This window comes from Malaclemys terrapin, chromosome 1 (assembly GCF_027887155.1).
Source record: "Malaclemys terrapin pileata isolate rMalTer1 chromosome 1, rMalTer1.hap1, whole genome shotgun sequence".
NCBI lineage: Eukaryota > Metazoa > Chordata > Testudines > Emydidae > Malaclemys > Malaclemys terrapin.
Window position 1 is genome coordinate 81,673,895 of NC_071505.1, and position 23,469 is coordinate 81,697,363.

General features: G+C 43.4%; 1 protein-coding gene and 1 long non-coding RNA gene across 5 annotated transcripts in view; one reads left to right on the forward strand and one right to left on the reverse strand.

Annotated features, from left to right (window-relative positions):
• Positions 1-212: 212 nt before the first annotated feature.
• On the reverse strand, positions 213-12,473 carry LOC128837174 (uncharacterized). Its single transcript, XR_008444911.1, has 3 exons — positions 12,422-12,473; positions 6,656-6,895; positions 213-1,564 (listed from the first exon to the last, which is right to left on the reverse strand). It is a non-coding gene; the product is annotated as an uncharacterized LOC128837174 (long non-coding RNA).
• SOCS2 (suppressor of cytokine signaling 2) overlaps positions 12,373-23,469 on the forward strand; it is a 28,470-nt gene continuing 17,373 nt past the window's right edge. For all 4 annotated transcript variants that reach the window (XR_008444896.1, XM_054028063.1, XM_054028056.1 and 1 more), the window contains exons 1-3: positions 12,373-12,894; positions 13,298-13,558; positions 15,200-15,651. Coding sequence is in view for 3 of the 4 variants with exons in the window: in XM_054028063.1 (XP_053884038.1) it covers positions 13,423-13,558; positions 15,200-15,651 (588 nt within the window). In the remaining variant the exon portion in view is untranslated. The remainder of the gene's footprint in view (positions 12,895-13,297; positions 13,559-15,199; positions 15,652-23,469) is intronic.

The window sequence follows — 23,469 nt, forward strand, 5'->3', positions numbered from 1 at the left end:
TGGCAGCCTGGGACTTCAGTGCCCTGTCTGGTTTGAGCCAGACATGCTAGCCTGCTACAAACCCAGACCCAGGTCTGAACAACATCCCCCAAAAGCTGCAGGCTTATACTGGATAAACTCATAAATTGTTCGCCCTCTATAACACTGAGGGAGAGATATGCACAGCTGTTTGCTCCCCTCCCCCCAAGATATTAATTAACCCAGAGTATGTATTAATAAGTTAAAAGGATTTTATTAAATAAAAAAGTAGGATTTAAGTGGTTCCAAGTAATAACAGACAGAACAAAGTGAATTACCAAGCAAAATAAAATAAAACACGCAAGTCTAAGCCTAGTACAGTAATAAAACCGAATACAGATAAAATCTCACCCTCAGAGCTGTTTCAATAAGTTTCTTTCACAGACTGGACACCTTCCTACTCTGGGCACAATCCTTTCCCCTGGTACAGCCCTTGTTCCAGCTCAGGTGATAGCTAGGGGATTTCTCATGATTGCAATCCCCTTTGTTCTGTTCCACCCCCTTATATAGCTTTGGCACAAGGCGGGAATCTTTTGTCTCTCTGGTCTCCACCCCTCCTTCTAAATGGAAAAGCACCAGGTTTAAGATGGATTCCAGTACCAGGTGACATGGTCACACGTCCTGTGAGACCCTAAGCCTTCATTCCTCCCTGCCTGATTTACAGGAAGGCCTGCAAGCAAACAGAGCCATCCACAGTTAATTGTCCTGGTTAATGGGAGCCATCAAGATTCCAAACCACCATTAATGGCCCTCACTTTGCATAATTACAATAGACCCTCAGAGTTATATTTCATATTTCTAGTTTCATATACAAGAATGATACATACATACAAATAGGATGACCACACCCAGTAGATTATAAGCTTTGTAATTATACCTTACAAGAGACCTTTTGCATGCAGCATATTCCAGTTACTTTATAGTCACACTCATTAGCATATTTTCATAAAATCATATAGAGTGCAACGTCACAACCAGATTGAGGTCCCAGGCTGGGACCGGTTGTCGGACGTGTGGGTATAGCCTGTCAAGACCTTTCAGGAAACGGCTGACCACAGGGTTGGTAAAGACCAACTGGCCCTCTGCGCCTGGATGGAAGGCCGAAATGGCGGCCAAGTGAACCTTTACTGACGACATGGACAACTCCTGCTGCTTAAGATGGAGAAGGTAGTCCAGTATAAGTGGTATGGAGGCAAGCATCGGAGATGGACAGTGTTGCACCGACCAAATTGAAAATCTCTTCCATTTGGTCAGGTAGGTAACCCTGGTGGAAGGTTTCCTACGGCCAACGAGGATTTGTCTAACCGGTCTGAGCAGGAGAACTCCATCAGGTTCAGCAATGGAGCTTCCACGCCATGAGGTGCAACAATTTGAGGTTTGGGTGTTGGAGAGGGCTGTGATCCTGAGTAATCAAGTCCGGGAAGAGTGGCAAGGTGATTGGGGCGTCCATGGACATTTCCAGGAGAGACGTGTACCAGTGTTGGCGGGGCCAGGCTGGAGCTATCAATACCACCGAAGCTTCTTCCCTCCGTATCTTGAGAAGCACCTGTGAACGAGAGGGATAGGTGGAAATGCGTATAGGAGATGGCTTCCCCACGGGAGGAGGAACGCATCCGCAATGGAGCCCGGGCTGTGATTCAGGAAGGAGCAAAACTGCTGGCACTTCCTGTTGCATCGTGTTGCAAACAGGTCTATTTGGGGAAAGCCCCACCGTTGGAAGATGGAGTTTGTGACATCCGGGCATAGGGACCACTCGTGGCCGTGGAACAACCTGCTGAGATGGTCCACCGACTCGTTCAGTACTCCAGGGAGGTAAGATGCTTGCACGTGTATTGAATGCTCCACACTAAAGTCCCACAGCCTGAAGCCTTCCTGGCACAGGGGAGAGAAACATGCACCCCCCCATCAGTTGATATAAAACATCACTGTGGTGTTGTCTGTCATAACTGATACATATCTCCCTGCGAAAGTGGGCAAAAGTCTGGCATGCCAGGCGGACTGCTCAGCTCTCTGACATTGATGTGGAGAGCGAGTTCCGCCTGAGACCAGAGGCCTTTCATCCTGAGGTCTCCCAGATGTGCTCCCCACCCCAAGGCTGACGCGTCCATCACTAGTGAGAGGGATGGCTGGGGGCTGGTGAAGGAGACCCCTGCACACACTACCTGCGGGTCAAGCCACCACAGGAGGGAGTCGTGGACTGCACAAGGCACAGTCATGACCCTGTCCAAACTGTCCCAACCCAGCCAATACACTGAGGCTAACCATGATTGAAGTGGCTGGAGTCTAAGCCTGGCGTGTTGCACCACATAGGTACAAGCAGTCATGTGTCCCAGGAGTTTCAGGCAATTCCTTGCTGTGGTGGTGGGGAACTGCCTGAGACTTTGAAGGATATCACCCCAAGGTCCAGAACCTCATTTCCAGAAGGGATGCCCTGGCCGGTGTCAAGTCCAGTACCGCCCCTATAAATTCTATCCACTGAACCGGGAACAACATAGATTTCCTCACATTCAGGAGAAGGTCCAGTCTGTCAAATGTTGTTCTTATGAAGTCTACTTGTGCCTCCACTTGGGCCCTAGAGCAGCCTTTGATCAACCAGTCGTCGAGGTATAGGAACACCTGTACCTGCCGCCTCTGCAGCCACGACTGCCATGCATTTGGTAAATACTCAAGCCGCCACTGACAGGCCGAACGGAAGGACTGTGAACTGGAAGTGGTTGTTGCTCACCACAAACCTGAGGTACCTTCTGTGGAACACTGTGATTGTTACATGAAATTATGCGTCCTTCAAGTCGAGGGTGGCATACCAGTCCCCTGGCTCCAAGGAAGGGATGATGGAGGCCAAAGTGGCCATGTGGAACTTGAGTATCTTCATGAACCTGTTGAGCTCTCGCAGGTCTAGGATGGGCCTGAGCCCCTTTGGCTTTCGGTATTAGGAAATACCGGGAATAGAAGCCCTTGCTTAGGGCTTCTCTTCCACTGCTCCCAGTGATCGGAATGAGTGCACCTCCTGTCTGAAGAGTTGCTCGTGAGGGAGGGGTTAGGAGGGTGGAAGGGCAGGAGGGCCAAGAATTTGAGTGAGTATCCCCTTTCTACCGTGCGGAGCACCCATCAGTCCGATGTGATATGGGCCCATGCAGGGTAGAAAGGGGATAGTCAGGACGAGACGATAAGGTGGTTGGATTCAGTCCATGCACTGGTGCACTGTCCTTGTGCACACCTTCAAAAGGCCTGTTTCTGGCCCAAAGATGACTTGGATCGGCCAGAGTCATGGCCTGAGGACGGGTGTTGTCTTTTCCTGACACTCCTGTTCCTCCTCTGGGAACCGTCCTGCCGGTTCTGTGTTTGGTAGAACCGTGGAGGGGGTTGCGGCCTGAAGTACTTCCGCTGTGTGGCAGGAGTGTGGAGGCCCAGCAACTTGAGGGTGACTCTCGAGTCCTTTAGGCTATACAGCCTTTTTAACTGTCTTTTCGGAAAAAGGGAGCTGAACCCTCAAAGGGAAGATCTTGGATAGTCTGCTGGACTTCATAAGGCAGACCAGACATCTGTAGCCAGGAGCTCCTTCTCATGGCAATCCCTGTGGCCGTAACCTGAGTAGCCGCATCTGCCCCATCCAGAGCGGCCTATAGTGAGGCTTAGGAGATAAGCTTCCCCTCCTCCACCAGTGTTGAAAACTCGGCATGGCAGTCCTGCGGGAGCAGCTCTGTAAACTTAGCCATTGCTCCACAAGTATTACAGCAGTACCTGCTAACAATGGCCCGCTGGTTAGAAACACAGAACTGCAAGCCAGAGCCACTCCTGGTACTCCCGAAGGCGCCGGAGCTGGTATAAATGTAACTGAAGATACCGACGCCACTCTAGACTGGGACCCCTGGCTTCGCCCTTGGCTTTGGTGGAAAGCCCAGGGTTTCCAGAAGAGCCACTGCGTCAGTTGTTGCCAGGGGGCAGGCCACGGTGCTGGGTAAGCATGACGATCCTTGATCTCCTGCTCCTACTCCTGTCTGAGCAAATGGATCAGACTCTGACTCTGAGGTCTCTGAGGAGCTGCACTAAGGAGCTGCACTGCTGGGCACCAACAGTTTGTGGCATGGGCTAGGGGACCAGCATGGCTCCCACATCTGGGCCATTCCTGCTGGGTGGAGGTTTGGGAATGGTGAGTGCCGTGACATCATCGCTGACTTTCCCCTTGACAGTGCCGTGGGACTGCCCAGTTCTAGCGATTTGTTCCTCCTGGGAGGGAAAAACGGCGCCATATGGCGTAACAAGTCATGGGCTGCCACAAATGCCTCAGGAGTCGATGGGAGCTGTAGCTGTTGGCTCCGTGGGGCCGGCAAATGGGGAGGGTCCGGATTCAACTGTGCCGCCACCAGGGCGGGGGTTGACGTGACCCTAGCAGGTGAAGGGACCGAGGTGGTGTGACCCAACTGGGGTCTCACAGTGGCTGGCTCCTTGATCTTGGCCGGGTAAGAGCGCTCCCTCTCTGGTCTCACTCAAAGAAGAACAGGATTTGCCCCATTATTTGGTAGAGTCCTTGAGATCCTTTAATATGACAGGATCTGTATATGTGTATGGAATGCTATGATTTATGTTTGATTCTCGGTGCCATCAGGTTCCACCTCCTCTGCACCAGCATTTCCAATCAGTTCCCAAAGTATCAAGTCAATGTGTGTTTCTATTTTACTTCAAAATACAGTTAATATATTTGCAAAACTTATGAAAATACTGAATTTGACATGTTTCTTAAAGTTCCTTAAGTATGTTTGTACAGTGCCTAGCACAATGAGGCTCCAACCTGGTTGAGGCCTCTAGGTGCTACCACAATATAAACATTATAATATAAAGCATATAATGAGATGAGAGAAGGGTCCTAGTGCCATATCTTCCCACACACGCACTACCACCAACACCAACACCAAAGCAAAGAAACAGAGAGGAAACAAATGAGAAAGAAAAAAGGAAGAAGATTATGTTCAGAGTTCTAGGTTTGCTGGCAACCATTCATCTAGCCATCCAATAAAGGAAACGATCCTTTTCTCTCACCACAATCTCTGCAGGAAAATAATATTTTTATTGTAAAAAGAACAGAAGTACTTGTGGCACCTTAGAGACTAACAAATTTATTAGAGCATAAGCTTTCGTGGACTACAGCCCACTTCTTCGGATGCAGTTCTGGCGGAACCCAACTGAGAGTGCTAACTCAGGACAAATTGCTCAAATAGGGCAGTTACAGCCCAAAGCTGGGGGTTTTTCCACCTCTAAGGCAAACCAAACCAGCCAGACTAAGGGGACTTCGGTCTCACCCCACTGGCTAACCGCAAGTCTCACAAGCAATCTCCTTAGACACTCCAGTTTCCCAGTATTGCCACCAGTGCCACTCGTTATGGGGACAAATGGTTATGAAAACCAATACCCCAGTAAAAGAAAAAGGTTCTCCTGATCCCAAAGGACCAAGCCCCAGACCCAAGTCAATATACAAATCAGATCTTACCCACAAATCACGCTGCTGCCAATCCTTTAGAATCTAAAATCTAAAGTTTCAGAGTAACAGCCGTGTTAGTCTGTATCCGCAAAAAGAAGAACAGGAGTACTTGTGGCACCTTAGAGACTAACAAATTTATTAGAGCATAAGCTTTCGTGGACTACAGCCCACTTCTTCGGATGCATATAGAATGGAACATATAATGAGGAGATATATATACACACATACAGAGAGCATAAACAGGTGGGAGTTGTCTTACCAACTCTGAGAGGCCAATTAATTAAGAGGAAAAAAAAAAACAAAAAACTTTTGAAGTGATAATCAAGCTAGCCGAGTACAGACAGTGTGATAAGAAGTGTGAGAGTACTTACAAGGGGAGATAGTCAACGTTTGTAATGGCTCAGCCATTCCCAGTCCTTATTCAAACCGGAGTTGATTGTGTCTAGTTTGCATATCAATTCTAGCTCTGTAGTCTCTCTTTGGAGTCTGTTTTTGAAGTTTTTCTGTTGTAATATAGCCACCCGCAGGTCTGTCACTGAATGACCAGACAGGTTAAAGTGTTCTCCCACTGGTTTTTGAGTACTCAAAACACTTTAACTGAGTACTCAGAACACTTTAACCTGTCTGGTCATTCAGTGACAGACCTGCGGGTGGCTATATTACAACAGAAAAACTTCAAAAACAGACTCCAAAGAGAGACTACAGAGCTAGAATTGATATGCAAACTAGACACAATCAACTCCGGTTTGAATAAGGACTGGGAATGGCTGAGCCATTACAAACGTTGACTATCTCCCCTTGTAAGTACTCTCACACTTCTTATCACACTGTCTGTACTCGGCTAGCTTGATTATCACTTCAAAAGTTTTTTGTTTTTTTTTTTCCTCTTAATTAATTGGCCTCTCAGAGTTGGTAAGACAACTCCCACCTGTTTATGCTCTCTGTATGTGTGTATATATATCTCCTCATTATATGTTCCATTCTATATGCATCCGAAGAAGTGGGCTGTAGTCCACGAAAGCTTATGCTCTAATAAATTTGTTAGTCTCTAAGGTGCCACAAGTACTCCTGTTCTTCTTTTTTAAAATCTAAAGGTTTATTCATAAAAGGAAAAAGATAGAGATGAGAGTTAGAATTGGTTAAATGGAATCAATTACATACAGTAATGGCAAAGTTCTTGGTTCAGGCTTGCAGCAGCGATGGAATAAACTGCAGGTTCAAATCAAGTCTCTGGAGTACATCCCCCGCTGAGATGGGTCCTCAGTCCTTTGTTCAGAGCTTCAGTTTGTAGCAAAGTTCCTCCAGAGGTATGAAGCAGGATTGAAGATGAAGGATTGAAGGTGCCACAAGTACTCCTGTTCTTTTTGTGGATACAGACTAACACGGCTGCTACTCTGAAACCTATTTTTATTGTAGAGAGACAAGGTGGGTGAGGCAATATCTTTTAGTGGACCAACTTCTGTTGGTGAAAAAGACAAGTTTTCAAGCTACACAGAGCCCTTCTTCAGGTCTTTTTATTTTGTCATTTAATTTTGCTCTTTTAATTCAGATATCTCCTGATCTGGATTTCTTTTATAACTAGAGAGTCTTTTGACAACTTCAGCGATTTACAAAAGAAAAATGACTGAGTATACTGAATCTATGAGTATTCTCATTTAGCACTTTCATATTCATAAAGAATATTAAGAATTCACATCTAAATAGCTAAAATGGCAGGAAATACTGGTGGCAGCTAACAGGAAAATTATTTGATAGAAATCATGATTTATTTCATAAAAACATTCTGTTCCTTCAGTGGCTGGAAAGAGCAGGCCAATCCCATTTACAAAAATATTTGTTGTATCTCTGTTGTATTTATTTACGTTTTAGGAACTATCTAACTCAATCCATAAAACTGATGGAAAGAACCTAAACAGTTTGTAGAAGAAGCAGCCCTTCTCCTTCCCCTCCTGGCTGCAGAGTCAGGAACCAAAGGAGTCTTCAGGGGTTCCATTAAAAACCCTGTTCTTGGGGTGTATGTAAAACTTGCTTGTTATAATTTGCAAGGCCTGAAATTTGGCATGCCCATTTCTCAGCCCAGAAGCTAGGGTATTTGACTGGTTGTTACAAAAGTGGGATGGTGTGGAGGGCTGGTGGCTATAAAGGGTTATTTAAATTAATTCTGGTAAGGAGTTGTCAAAATACAGCAAATAATTAGTAATTGGGGATGCTTGGGAAACAATACTGAACTCCTTAAGAAATATATGCCCTGGCCAAGGAGCTATTCCAGCAGTTGGGAATTGTCAGAGTACAAGGATGTTCTAGTTATATATCCTGCACCGGGGCTTTGAGGGTCAGGGATGGAAAGAATTAGGAAAGGCTCATTTACACTGTCCATATATTCCCCTCAGTAGCTGGATAAACCTGCTTTACATCTACTTAGCAGCACAAAGCAACCTTAACCTGGCCAATCATCTGGGTGAAGGCCCCCCTCCTCCACTCATTCCATTCCATTCCACAAATAAAACATTGTGCTAACCTGCCAATAAACTCAGCATACTTTTCAAGAACAAAGTAAAAACATTTCCATCAAAAGGCACTTCACATTTTTGCCAAAAGCTATTGCCTCCCTCCTTGGTTATGAAAAAAAGAATTTTGCTTAAACGAGAAAATACACAAATAAATCCTCCAGTCTCTCACCCCTCCTCTTTGTGAGCACATCACTGAAAGCATGTCTGACATGCCAGTCAGTGTATTCTGTTCCTGATTTTCAACAGCACTTTCAAAATACACCTCTACCTCTGTCCTCGGGAGCCAAAAAATCTTACCGCGTTATAGGTGAAACCGCGTTATATCGAACTTGCTTTGATCCGCCGGAGTGCGCAGCCCGCCCCCCCGGAGCACTGCTTTACTGCGTTATATCCAAATTCGTGTTATATCAGGTTGCGTTATATTGGGGTAGAAGTGTATAAGTATTCTCAATAGTACAAAAACTACGTACATCAGTTCAACTATTGGATAGTGCACTGGACTAAACAAGAAGATTTATGCATTGTAGAAAGTGTCTGGAAAGGGTTCCCAAGAGACTTCTGAAATTCATGCTTTTAATCTTTCATTGGATGAATTGGTCCTAAAAACTGACTTAACCTGTCTTGAATACTCAGAAGAGCTTCAGAATATTAACTTGTCAACACACTCCAAGAACTGGAAGTTTCAACTATACATGTATGTTACACTTCCCTTTGAATTGTTTCCATAAAGCACGGAGACACAAGAATACACCTTTTGGTTCAAATTGAAATGATCACTTTAAACTCCCTGTTTTGTAGCAAATTAACTCTTTCTCCCTTCACATCTGTGACTTTTTGACGAGAGGAACCATTGTTAGGGACTAGATTTTAAAATCCTTTTTCCAGCTTGCACTACTCCGTGCTAAACTTTAAGAATTGAGTTTACTACTATTTCTTTTCTCCCCTCTCTCCATTTTTCTCCTTTTTCCTTCTCCTCCATTCTCTCTAATTTTGTTGTGTAGTACAGGACAGACCATGTATGCACCCAAAATAGCAGTGCCAAAAAAGATAAAGGGGCACCATCAGTTTGCAATCCAGACAATTTTTAGAAAAAGAGTTTAATGTATATACTGTATAGTTTAACATACTGCACATGCCCCCAAATCCCACAGCTAATTTAAATGAATTATATTTTCCTACATTTAAAAAAATGTTTTCTCTCCCCTATACATTTTGAAAGACTCGTACAAGCCAAAAGGAAAATAGACTAACAAATTATAGGTAGGAACAGCGAACTGTTAACTCATCCTGTCAAGCCTACAAGTATTTATGGGGGTCTCAAAACAGTCTATAAACTTAAGTATGTCCTGAACTACAGTATTGAGCCACAAAGGTGTGATTTTTTAGCAATGGATTTGTAGCCTTAAGTTTGAATCTCCTCACTTTTGTAAATTTGTCAGTCCCTTAACATTATTTTTAAAAGGTAATAACTTGTAACAGAAAACTTAATACAGCATTCTATTCAGAAGAGATCCTGCTGATATACTTTCTATTTAATTTTTGTTCTAGCCTTTTTATAGTGATATTTGAATGAAAATAAGTTATTTACTTCTTAAAACTTTCTTTGTCCTTGTGGTTTATTCTCTATTTGAAGTCATAATTTCCTTCTTGTGACATCACAATCATTTTTACAGCAGCCAGTTGTGATTTTACAAACAGGGGATTAGGACTTCAAAGAGAAATAAACAGTAGGAGCAAAAGAAATCTTAAAATACAATTTACATACAAATGTCACTAACAAAACAGGAGAAGATACATACAGCAAATCTGTAATAAGGGCAGCTTTTTTCTCTAGGTAGGATACATTACAAAGTTTTCCAGCATGAATCAGAGTGGCTTTAAAATGTGGTCCTAATCTGAAAAGCTACCATATTAAAATAGCATTTTCCTGAGCAACAGATCCACTCCCAACATATTTTCAGAGACACAATTATTTTAGCAACAAAAATGCATTTGCACTACTTTTTTTAAAAAACTCCTATTAACAATGCAGAAGCAGCATAGTTCTGAAAGAGTGAGCTAAATCCTATTCAAGTGCTCACATCATCAACATCAGAATTAACTAAATTCCGAACTACATGGACATATTCTGATTCCCATCACATGTGTGCAATTGGAAACAAATGAGTTCTACAGGAGTAACAGAGAGCTGAATCTGAAAACATTTGAATTGCACAGATGAAAATAGGAGCAGAATATGGTTTTCAAAATCTTTATTACTTTATATCACTGGTGACAATGCATGAGTCAGAAAGAAGCCTGCTTGATTTTTAACTCCCATCTTGAATTTGAGATGCTGGCAGTAATTAAAGCCATCTTTTTGTTCATACTAAACAAATGTGATCTGGAATCACCGAGACATTATAAACATGGAAGCCCACAATGCCATATTTACAGAGTCACTTTGCAAAGTAGATTATTTCAAGGGAGCCTCATGAATTGTATAAGTGGCCAGCTAAATATTAACAATTCTTTTTGGCAACTAGCAAACTAAACAAAACTAACTCAGATCTTTCTCTCCATTTGTCCACATCCTCAACATTATGTTTATATATTACAAATCTTTTTTTTTTTTTTTTTAAAACACAGCTGTTTGAAACAGTCCCCCCTTTCAGATGTTAAAGTAGTTATTTCAGGAGTTACCCCAAAGTCTGAACTCAAAAGACATTTGACACTCCCAGAGCTTTCTCTCTGTATGGACAGTGAATCCATATACATATTCTACCTACGTTCTTTTATTCAGAAGTCATATTAATAGTAAAGTTCACATTACCTTATCACTAGACCTCACCCTTTTGCCTGCTATGCCACAAAACCTAGCAATGTTATACATATGTTTGCATCTTTCCCGGGCCACAGATTTTAAGTTTTTAAAGATACAATTAGGTATTTTAATGGAGTCTCTAGGATTTTTAAAAAATCTTTCTAATCCTTTATCTCATGATACCTAAAAACAATTTTCCATCCCAATTTTGCCCTCTTCTGTTGGGCAATTCGTGACATTTTTCCTGTTTTGAATAGAGCTGATATTAACATGGTTATTATTTTGCTTGCTTTTAAATAATAAATAGGGTTGGCACAAATCAATATTTATTTTATAATCTGACAGATAATTGTTTATTTTTAAGCGTACTTTTTATATTTTTATCAATTTTAAATGTTCACAGCTGTCAGAAATTATGGTGGATCAGACAATAGGGGGTTAGACAATAATTATTCAATGACAGTGGATGTTGAGACTTATAACTTTATAACTGTTAAAACACTAGCTGTCAACTCACATCAAAATATACGAACTGAATACCCTTAAATCAACTTTAAAAAGTTGTCAAGCAGCATTTTTCTTACTTTGCCTATCTGTAAATTTCAATTATTATCAATGGAAAGATTTTTCACAGGTGTCTGTCCAGTGAAATCCATATTTATCAACATTTCCAGGCAAAAATCTAATCCTTTCAAGCCTCCTACCAAAACATCAACAGCCCTAAGCAATGCTGAATGGCGTTGATTACTTAGGAGCTAATGCAAAGCCAGCAGAAGGACTACAGTTCACCATTTTTGTGAGCCCCACCAAAAGCGGTTTACAGATGATATAAAAATGGAAAAATAGACTAGTAGATGGTTCTAATAATAAGATATTTAAGTGCCTGGATGTGTGGGGGCAGGAGTTTCAACTATAAAAATATCTGTATAAAGAGTTTCTAACTCTTGGCAGTGTCCCTTTAAGTACCTAATGGGCCTGAGACTGATTTCCCCAGAGAAAGAGAACTCCCGAGCCCTTTTATTACTGCGCAAGGCTCAGGTGCTGCTACAGCTCCCGAGTCCCGACTTTCCCTGGGAAAAGGAAGCAACATCAAGCGTAGAGACAGGCTGGGACGCCCAACTCCTAAGGCGTGCAGGCAGGGTGAGGTGCCCCCAGGTGAGGGCGATCCGCTTGCTACGGGCGCCACCCGGTTCTTAAGGAGGGACCCTGTTTTGTAACCCGAAAAGCAACGATCACTCCCGGGAGGAGAAGAGGGTTTCCTAGGTCAATCAGCCCGGCCCCGCTAACGGAGCTGGGCTCCCGGGACAGAGGGAATAGCTGGTATGTGTGGCCGACACGGGAGCAGAGGGCGTGGGAGGGCGGCTCGACCCTACAGCGACACCTGGCCCCGGGCTGCGTCCGCCAGCCACGCTGCGATCACAGCAGCCGCCTGACACGTGCTGCCTCGCCTGCTGACCCCAGCCTATCCTCCTCGACCTCCGGCCGCGCCCCCAGACCGCGTGGGCCCAAGGACGGGGCTCCGCAGGGCAGCGATGCGCCGGCGTAGGGAGGATTCACTAGCCCCGGGAGGCCTCCCCCGGCCCCTAGCCCGGGCCAGAGGGGTCGGTGTTGTACCCCAGCCGGGTGTGTCTCCTCCCTGCCGTGCGCGATGGGAGGGACGGCTGCTGGGGCTGCTCCACGCCTGGCGACGGCGGCTCCGGCCCGGCTCCCCTTCAGCGCGGAGGCGCCAGAGCTGGCGCTGTCACATGATGCGGTTCCTGGAAAGTTCCTGGAAAGCAGCCTGTGCAGTCACCAGCTCGGAGAGGCGGGGGGCGCCCTGGGCTAAATACGTGCCCGCGTCTCCGTGCTGCCGGGGGGTGGCCCGCTGTCCCGGCGGCTCGAGCCCGCTCCCCTAGCAGAGGCCTGGGCGGTGCGGGCGAGAGGGGCTCCCCGTCTGCCTCCCGCTTCCGCGCGCGGCTCGCCCAGCGAACAAGAGCAACCTGCTCGGCCCCCACGGGCAGGGCTCCGGGGGCCGGCCCCCACCTGGCTTCTCCTTGTCTCCAAGTCCCCCGCCCGGCTACTGACCCAGGGACGCTGGTGAGGCGAAGGTAAGAGCTGGGCTCGGTTCCCCAGGCGCCTTCCTCTGCGGCCGGCCGCGCCAGGCGGCTTGTTGGCGGGGCCGCGTGTTCCTCGACAGCAGCAACAGCGGCGGTGCCCTGGCTGGAGCGAGGCGGCCCCTCCGCTCCTTCCCCGCGCGGGCACGTTGGGGACTCGCCCCTCAGCTGGAGCTGCGCCCCCGGGGCTGCTAGCCAAGTCCGCCGCTCCGGGGGAGGCGAATCTCCGCGCCGAGCGGGGGGCTGCCCCGTCCGCTTGCGGGCGGCTCCTTCCCGTACTGGGCGCGGGGAGAGGTCGCTCCGCCCGCCCGGCACCCGCGAGGTGGGCGCTGGGCTGGGTGCGGGGAAGCGCGGGCTGGGGCTCGGCGGTAAATCTCGCTCTTCTCTCGGCTTGCAGGCTGCGGCGGGCAAGGAGCTGGGGCCATGTCCGAGCGGCGCTGAGAACCGGGCGCCGCGGGGCTGGAGCGGAGCCCCCCGTCCTTCCCGGGCTGTGACCGGCGGGTGACTTCTGCCTCCCCCCAAATGACCCTGCGCTCTTCCGAGTCCTCGGATGGCGCGGAGCGGGCCGGGACCGAGTGGCGGGGTCCCGGGGCTGAGGTGACCGAGAGGGCGGCGGCGGAGCGCCTGGTCGCGGCCATGGAGGAGCTGAGGCGGGCAGGTAAGCGAGCGGGTTGGGGGACAGGCGCTTTTCCCGGGGGATCGGCCGGGCACATGCACCGCGCATCTCGCGGCTGGGCCGGGCTAGCGCCGGGCCTAGCCCCGGGGCACTTGTCTGCTGCTTGGGGAGGCGGAGATGTTGGCAGCCTCGGCGTGGAGGTGCCTCAACCTAGCGCTGCCCGTTGCGGAGCCGGGCTTGCTTCCCCCGGCCCTGGGAGTCTGGCCAGCGGCCGGCCGGTGGGAGCGTCCCGTATCTCCCCTCAGTGGCAAATAAACTGTCTACTAGCCCGAAGGCTGGGTCACATCCCCATCCCGGCGGGGGTTGGCTCCCCTCCCCTCCGACTCCGCGGGCAGAGGGGCTTCTTCCCACGGCTAGCCCCGGCCGAGCAGCCTCTCCGCTAGGCAGCGGGACGCGGGGGAGCCGCTTTGCCCAGACTCCCTTCCCTCGGGCTGCGGGCGGACACGCGATTTGTAGCAATTTCGTGCTAATCCGCTCTCCATTGGATCACCCAGCGCTGTGCGCCATGGAACCACATCGCTTTTAACTTTTGGTTTAAAAAAAAACTTGTCTTGCTGTGGTGACTGCTTCTCAGAAACCAGCTCAGGGGGCTTTGTTTCCTCTCTCTCTATCTTTAGGTAGAGGAAAAAGGAAGAGACAAAATCTCAATCCCATACGCAGCAATGAAGGGGGGGAATAAATCCAATTGTAGATTACTGGGTTTTTATTTTTAAAATAAATTTAAAACTTTTAAAAAATCCTCAATAACTTCAAGTCGCCTGTTCTGGAAGGATGGTATCTGGTGGAAAAACTAATCTTACAAATTCTCTGTGAGAACCATGTTTATAAAAAAAAAGATAGCTTCACTTTATATATAAAAATTAAGTTTTAATAAAATCATGAAACACTTAAATAGCATTGTTATCCCAGATGGAATTCAGAATTACTGTCTGGGGGAAATAAATTGTTAAAAATAGTATCAAACTTGAATTTCCCAAAGTCCAGAAGAGTTTAGCTTAGCCCTCTTATGTTCCCATACACTTTTAAAAACCTTTTCAGTTACATTTATATCACTCAAATGTGGAAAAGGAAAAATAGCTCATCATACAGCTCTAGAAATTATTGGTTTTTGAAGTGAGGGATACTTGCAGGTCAAGGGACAATCAAAGCCATTACAAAATGCACAATTTTTATCTTCATTAGACTGCCAGAATGGAAGCCTTGTCTCATAACATGGATTGCCTCTTACTTGTACTATCTTATTTCTAACTAATACAGGTATCATTTGACTAATAAGCTAACCAGAATTATTAAAAGTAGAATCATTCTTGACTTCAAGCATTTATGTAGTTTGATATGAACTTATTTGGAATGTTGTACACAGGATGGTACATGATAGTTGCCAGCAAATTTTGAAATCTAATACTTATTCACACAGGAATACACATGGAAATAGTGATCTGACAGGGTCATGATGACACCATACAATAAACTAAGTTAAATATTTAATAGACATTATACAATGCCTGCTTCTTTGCAAGTTATAGTTCTTGCTTTTTCTAGTGATTAAAGGAAATAAGATTCTACAAAAACTTTTTTTTGTGGAGGAAAAAACAACAACAAACCATCTCCCTCTTCTAACAGGGTGGTACTGGGGCAGTATGAATGTTGCTGAAGCCAAAGAGAGATTACAAGATACTCCTGAAGGTACTTTCTTGGTTAGAGACAGCTCCCATTCAGAGTATCTACTGACTATCTCCGTAAAAACATCAGCTGGACCAACCAATCTGCGTATCGAGTATCAAGACGGCAAATTCAGACTGGACTCCATCATATGTGTCAGATCTCGGCTTAAACAATTTGATAGTGTGGTCCATCTGATTGAATACTACGTTCTTACATGCAAGGATAGAAAAACTGGGCCTGAAACTTCATCAAATGGAATAGTGCATCTTTATTTGAACAAACCTCTCTATACTTCAATTCCATCTCTGCAACATCACTGTAGAATAACTATAAACAAATGTACAAATAAGATCTTGGAACTGCCTTTACCAACAAGATTAAAAGAGTACTTGAAAGAGTATCAATACCAGGTATAAATATCTTTTCTAAATATATCTCACGTAGAGTAACTTTGAATGCAACTATTAAGATCAGCCAAAGAACTGAGTATCCAGCTGTACAATTCAGCATGGAATTTATCATCAAAATAGGGTCAGTCTATTAGGGGAGGGGAGGTTTGGATTTAAAATGCCTCCAAATAAGGTTCTGCGCAGAGCCTTCCCAAGTCATATTTTTGATGAGAGTGGAAGGGGTGAGGCTGCAGTCTCTTTAACAAGGTATGTTGGGATCCTTGGGATCCTGTCCAAGATGTACAGTGTTATGTTTGAAGAAAATGGTGTAGAGCTCTGTAATGGCCACCAAGTAATATCTGAAGTGGTGATCCACAGGCAGTGGGAGAGACTGCAGCTTTAGATGGGAAAGGTCATAGAATAAGTAAATGGCCTCAGTTGTCTGATTCCAAGGCTAGTTAGGTGCTGATGCTGGTATGCTTTTGCAATGTTAAGTGGCTTGTGCTTGTGATTCTCTGGCCAAACTTATGCAACTAATCAACCAAGCCAAAAAGCTATCAACCTCCGGTTTTAGTCTGTACTGAACCATAATCCTGTGGGGTTTTTAGCTCTTGTTTTTTTTGCAGACACAAGAGTACTGCAGTAATCAAATTAAAAACCTTTTGGAAATAAGCTTTTTAAAACTGGATTTAAGGGGAAACACTTCATTATCTTTCAGGGGACCCCAGTGTGTCACTGATGTATCAGATTGGTATACCAGCATCTTTGTTGATGTGTTAACATCTTCCCTCCTTACTATTTAGCCTCTTTTGGATGAGGCCATAGACTCTACACTGCAGCTGTGCAGTTGCTCAGTTTCAATATCTAAGCATGAATATCAGCAGTTATGGCTGCCTTCTACAATGTAGAAGACCTTTTTCAATTTGTTTCCTAGAATTATAGGAAAGTTTGTTTATACACTGCTGTAGCTATCAGATTTCAGACTGTATTCAATAAAGTGAACCTAACTGCACAGGTTGTATTTCCTTCTAATTTGTGTTGAAACTTGCTACTTTCTGATAGTAATGTTTCCTGTGAACCTCAGTTCTTCCCCCTCCACCCTGCGCCCCCCAACAATATACAAGTGAGTGCACAAATATCAGATGGTTGGATTATTCATATTAGTGGAGTAGAGACTGTTTGATGAACTTCTGTAACTGAAATGGTGGTAGAGAAAATAGCAAAGATGATACTTGTATTGCAGTAGCTCCCAGAAGCTGCAAATGGGATGAAGACCCTACTCTGACTCTCTCACACCCACCCACCCTAACAGAGCAGGGTAATAGAGATATGTGGTTACATGGGGGAACTAGTCCACAGTTTGTTGCTCAGTCATCACTTTTATAAACAGGCAAAGGTTTAAGATTATCTTAATGTCTGCTTTTTCAACTAGAACAGAGCTTGAACAAGGACTGCCAAGACTCACTATAACCTAAACCTGCCCAGGTTGAAATGCAAAACAAACTGGGGCAAAACTTTTATGCTACTGTCCAGAACCAATATCCACTAATCTAAAGAGACTTTAGTCTATATGATAAGAATCCCCCAACTCAGGCTCCAAGGCTCACTTGAAGTTTTTTAATTTGATTTGATTTCCTAGAAGTGTGCAAGAGTAGAGCGCTCTGATCCCATCATGCCTTCTTGGTCTAACCACTGGTCTGTTTTCTGGGGAACCCTAATTCTGGAGTACCTTGGGACCAAGGGCTGATATATGTATGACATGCTGGATCTGGAGATTGCTGCAAGGCTCTGTCCCCCATAGCAAGCCAGAACATCTGGCAGCAGCTACCAAAGCACAGTACCCCTCTATTCTGCTACTTGTTGCACCTATATTTTCAGTGTTTGCAGATTCACTGGTATCAAAAACACATGACTGCACTACAGTTGTTGGCTGGAAATTTCCAGCCAGGTAGGGGATGGTTGAGCTCATGGGAGACTATCTTTTAGCCCCAGTTACTTTTAGTGCTTCTGTCGTCTCCTGTCTCCTTTTCTTCCTCCCCCACACCCCCAATCCACTGAGATGTGCTACTACTGCCAACAGCAAGCTCTTATGCTTGCTGATAAATAACTGCTGGGGTTTTTTTGGTTGGTTGGTTGATGGGTTGTTTTTTTTTGGGGGGGGGGGGGAAATGTGATATTTAATGGTCATTTGACTTCAGGGATGTCACAGGGTAGAAGGGAGGTATTGTACTAAGTTGAGGGAGAGACTACACACTCCTAAAGATAGTCCTTACCTCTTAAAGAATCTACCATGTGTTAGAAAAGTGGATCAAACAAACTAGAGTTGTCTTGGGGAGCAGGATTGTTAGGAAGCAACAGTAAGTTATTGACTTAGTACAATGAATGTGAGTCATGGCTTGCCAGTGACAATGAGTCAGCAGGTGTCTTGGAGGCCTCCCAGCGTAGCTAGATGTTTTCTTGTTAAAAACCATTAGAAACCACCTTGATGAGTGAGCTAGCCAGTCCACACAAAGGAAGTGGGTGTGAGAATGCCTATTATCTTGATCTGAAGGTCATGAAAATCACCTCTTCATGCTGTCCAATATTGTCTGATTGTTTACCCTCTGTCTGTATCCATCTGTTGTCTCTTATATTGTATGGTCGTTGGAGCAGGGAACTGTCGTCTTGTTCTTTGTTTGTACAGCACCTAGCACGATGGGGTCCTGGGCTGTGACTAGGATTCCTAGGTACTATAATAGTGCAGGTGGAAAGTGAGTTTAAAGATGTGGGGGAGGGGGTGAAATAACTGAAATCCATATATGTCGTTGCCTATAAGACTGAACTTTAGGAAAACCAAGCACATGGTAAAAACATGTGGCTGTTGGGCTCTCAGCAGGACCAGAGGGCAAGGACTTCAGCATAATAGTCTACATATTTCCAAGGAGAGCTTTAGAGAGCAATAAGGTACACAAAGAAACTATCAGACTTGTAGTGTCTGACTTCAGTGATAAACTGTGTGGCTCTTTGTTGCAGTCAAAAATCTAAAAGAAACCCCTATTTAAAAAGGAGAGGGCCTGCTTCCCTCCCTCCCTCCCTCCCCCCCTTCCCTGCCCCCCCCCCACACACACACACTTGGGACCAACCAAAAATAAATAAATAAAGTTGGAAAATGCTCCAGAAGCTGAATGCTACATTAAGAAAAAAATTACAATACAAGAACAAAAGCTGTGTAGTTGTAGAGCCCTGAAAATCTGCAGATATCTACTTTATATCCACAGACCATGTTTGCGAATTGGATGCAGATACAAAATTTGTATCTGTGCAGGGCTCTGGGTAGTTGGGGATGAGAAACAAGCAGAGATTTTATTAGAAAAGATTGGGATGGATATTATGCAGGAAGTTTTCAGTGTTGACTCTGATACAGAGTTAAAATAAGAAAACAACCAAACTAAATGTGTGCCTCTAGTTTTCTTTCACTGGCATGGCTTACGTAAATGAGTATTTTGTTTTGGATCAAATTGGCTTTAAGCATTAGATAATTGAGGTTTAAATTCTGCCTGCTGCAGAAAAATGAATGTCTGAAATTGCTTCATATAGGACCAGTCCAAAGTCCATAGAAAAATTCCTATTAACTTCAATAGGCTTTAGATCAGGCTCTATAATCTTCGTGTGAGAAACAGTTGCATGGTATATTGCTTTGTCAGAACCACTGTAAGATAACTTTTTAAATGTGGTTGTATTTGTTAAAATTAAATATACATGTTCAGGCCCCAGTCCTACAATCAGATGGAGTCAGTCTTTCATTGAGTTCAGGTCTTGGATTTGGTCCATATTTCAGGGTGGGCTTTTCTGTTAACCTGCAGTACTGTATATCACTCATTGCTGAAAATTTTCCACGTAATATCTGAATCTCCACAAAACCTCTGCTCATTTCTCATCCCATAATACATAGCACACAAGTTCCACATGTATCGATCTAACTGTGGGACTGTAGCCATAACTAATGATATAATGGGACAACTTTCCTTCTCCTCCCCAGCAAAGATGGACATAATTAAAATACCATCTTTAGTAAGGAAAAAGTCATAGATCATTATTTCTGTGATTTTTGTTGTTGTTGTTTTGTTTATGGAATTCCTTGTTGTTTCTTATATGAAAAGCAGTTTTATACAGGACTTAGCCTGTACAAGATACAGTCTGTGTGTGCTTATATGTAAGGATTGTAAAGGTTTGTATTGTTAATTATTACATTTGTGTTAATTTTTTTAAACTCAGTTATACTTTAACATCTGCCATGAATTTAAGCTACGTGGTGGTGATGTCTTAATATGGGTATGCTTTGATGGGGGAGAGATTGAAAATAAGAAACCAAGCATTATATGTGACTACATTACACAAGCAGTAGTAACAGAATGCCTATCTGTAGGGAAATTAGTTGAAGTACTTCAGAGGGACGTTATCTGTAAAGAAAATTACTTGGATTAAGATCAGTGTTTTGAAGACATTAATCTGTTCTTTCTCTTTGCTCCCTGATTGTCTCTGACAACATAATCAATCCACAGCAGCGTCAAAGAAAAAATTAGTTTCACTACAACCAGGGAATAAATAGAGTAGTAGAAAATTGGAGGAATTTTTGTTTTAAAATGGGTTTTGGGAAGAAATATAGAAAATGACAAGTCTCTGAATAGACTGCTTTGCAAAACTTTCCATGAATCATTAATGACCTCTTAAAACGTACCCTGAAAGTTTTAGCCTTTTAAAAATGTAACATACATTGATTTGGCCATTTCAAAATTGGGATAAGAAATATAAGCTTACCAAAATAAGGTACTTAATTTCTTCCTTTAAATAACAAAACCAGCTTTCTAATCTTCCCCTGTATTTAAAATACCAGGCAACTAGTTTTATGTTTGATATATTGTAGTTTTGTAAATTAAAATAGAGCTGAAACTTTATTTCAAACCCAACCTGACTCTTAATTTTCTTTCCCTTATTGGTCAAAGTCAGACGTTTAGGGTTTGTATATATGGTTCAATATATCTAATTTAACACACTATTAAAATAGTTGCTTTTCATTTTAAACATTGAGATTTTTCAATATTTCATCCAGGTACTTTTAAAATTCAACTTGTAGATTCACTGCATAAAGAACATGAACATAATGTATTTGTAAATTTCATTTTTATGTACTTTAAACAATGAACTAAACATTGCTTAGGTGGAAAATATGTATTAAACTTTGCAAATATCTGTTGCAAATGTTTATTGCCATGCATTCCAGGGATTTCTTCCTGTAAGGAATACGCTATATGCACATTGTTCTGCTCTTAGAGCTACACTATCTTTTTTTTTTTTTTTGGCCAGAGATTAACCATACTAGATTAAATATAATTAAGAAAAATTACTTCCACTACTGTTCATCAAGAGCTACATTTTGTAGAAATTATTTTAAATTTAGATATTATATGAACATTTCAAGCTTTATTCATGGCTTCCAAGGCCAAAAGTGACCGCTGTGATCATCTAGTCTGACTTCCTGTATAACACCGGCTATAGAATTTCCCTAGAGCAGGGGTCGGCAACCTTTCAGAAGTGGTGTGCCGAGTCTTCATTTATTCACTCTAATTTAAGGTTTCGCGTGCCAGTAATACATTTTAACGTTTTTAGAAGGTCTTTCTATAAGTCTATAATATATAACTAAACTATTGTTGTATGTAAAGTAAATAAGGTTTTTAAAATGTTTAAGAAGCTTCATTTAAAATTAAATTAAAATGCAGAGCCCCCTGGACAGGTGGACAGGTGGCCAGGACCCAGGCAGTGTGAGTGCCACTGAAAATCAACTTGGGTGCCGCCTTCGGCACACGTGCCATAGGTTGCCTACCCCGGCCCTAGAGCATATCTTTTAGAGAAACATCCAATCTTGATTTTAAAATGATCAGTGCTGGAGAATCCACCATGACCCTTTGTAACTGTTCCAATTATTAATTACTTGCACTGTTAAAAAGGTATGCATAATTTCCGGTCTGAATTTGTCTTCGTTCAGCTTCTAGCTATTGGAATATACCTTTCTCTGCTAGATTGAAGAGCCCATTATTATATATTTGTTCCCTGTGCTACGTACTAATCAAATCACCCCTTTACCGTCTCTCTGCTAAGCTAAATAGATTGAGCTCCTTAAGTCTATCACTATCAGGCATGTTTCCTAATCCTTTTAATTATTCTTGTGGGCCTTCTCTGAATCCTCTCCAACATCCTTGAATTGTGGACAGCAGAACCAGACAGTATTCTAGCAGCAGTCCAAATACAGAGGTAAAATAACCTCTTATACTTACTCAAGATTACTCTGTTTGTGCATCCCAGGATTACATTAGCCCATTTTCTTACACTGGGAGCGCTTGTTCAGCTGACTAGCCATTACAGCCCCCAAATCTTTTTCAGAGTCACTGCTTTCTAGGATACAGTCCCCCATTCTATAAGCATGACCTACATTCTTTGTTCCTAGATGTATACATTTACATTTAGACATATTAAAATGCATATTGTTTGCTTGCACCCAGTTTACTAAGCATTCAGATCACTTAGTGTCAGTGATTTGTCTTCATTATTTACCACTCCCCCAATTTTTGTGTCTTCTGCAAATTTTTGTTTTCAGCCAAGTCACTAATAAAATGCTAATGTACCTAGGGCCAAGAACTGATCCTTGCAGAATTCCTCTAGAAACACACCTGTTCAATGAGGATTCCCCATTTACATTTTGAGACCTATCATCCAGTTTTTAATCCATTTACTATGTGCCATGTTAATTTTATATCTTTTTTTAATCAAAATGTCATGCAGTACCGAGTCAAATGTCTTACAGAAGTCTAAGTATAGTACATCAACACAACTATCTTTATCAACTAAACTTGTAATCTCAAATAAAATATCTTAAAAATCATCAACTTAGTCTGTCAGGATCTATTTTCCACAAACCCATGTTGATTGACAGTTAGTTATAAAACTTAAACCATCTCCTTATTGTCCTTAACTCTCTTGTCTATAGCTTTCTTCTTATGTCCCTTTGCCTCCCTTATCTATTTTCTACAGTTACTAGTTTGTGATTTATTTTCCTTACTATCCACTTCCCTTTTCTTTCATATTACTATTTTTTATAAGTGTCTTCACTTCCCTTCTAGCTCAAAGTGTTTTTTTTTTTTTTTTTTTAACAGCCATCTTCCTCGATTGTGGCTTTGGGGGCATCTAGTGAAGATTTCTTAAACAATTCCCAATTATTATTTACATTTTCCTGATTTAAATTCTTCCTCCCAGCTGATTTTTGGCTCAATTGTCTTCAGCTTTGTGAATTCGGTCCTGTTAAAGCAGTGTATGTGTGTATATATTATCATCACTGGTCTGGACTTTCTGTTTGCACATTATCAATGCCATGATCACTTGTACATAAGGTACCATTAACTTTTTATATATCAAGAAGACATCCACTATATTTTGTTAGAAAACTAATCTAAACATTAGAAATTCCAAGGATATTTTAATATTGGCAGCATGAGATTTTCAGCATATATCACTCAAATTGAAGTCCTCCATGATTATACAGCTATTTTCCTATAGAGCAGAAGCTCAGGCCTGCTCTACACAACAAATGTAGGTCGACATAAGCTGCGTTAAGTCGATCTAATAATGTATGTGTCTACACTACCGAGTCCCTTCTGTCAACTTAAGTGGCCTGTAAAGTCGACTTGTGTACTCCACCTCCGCAAGAGGCATAGCGCTTGATTTGACATCCACGGGTCAACATGGGGATAGTGTAGACACTGCACTGTGTAATTTGGCCTCCAGGGGGTGTCCCACAATGCTCCGCTA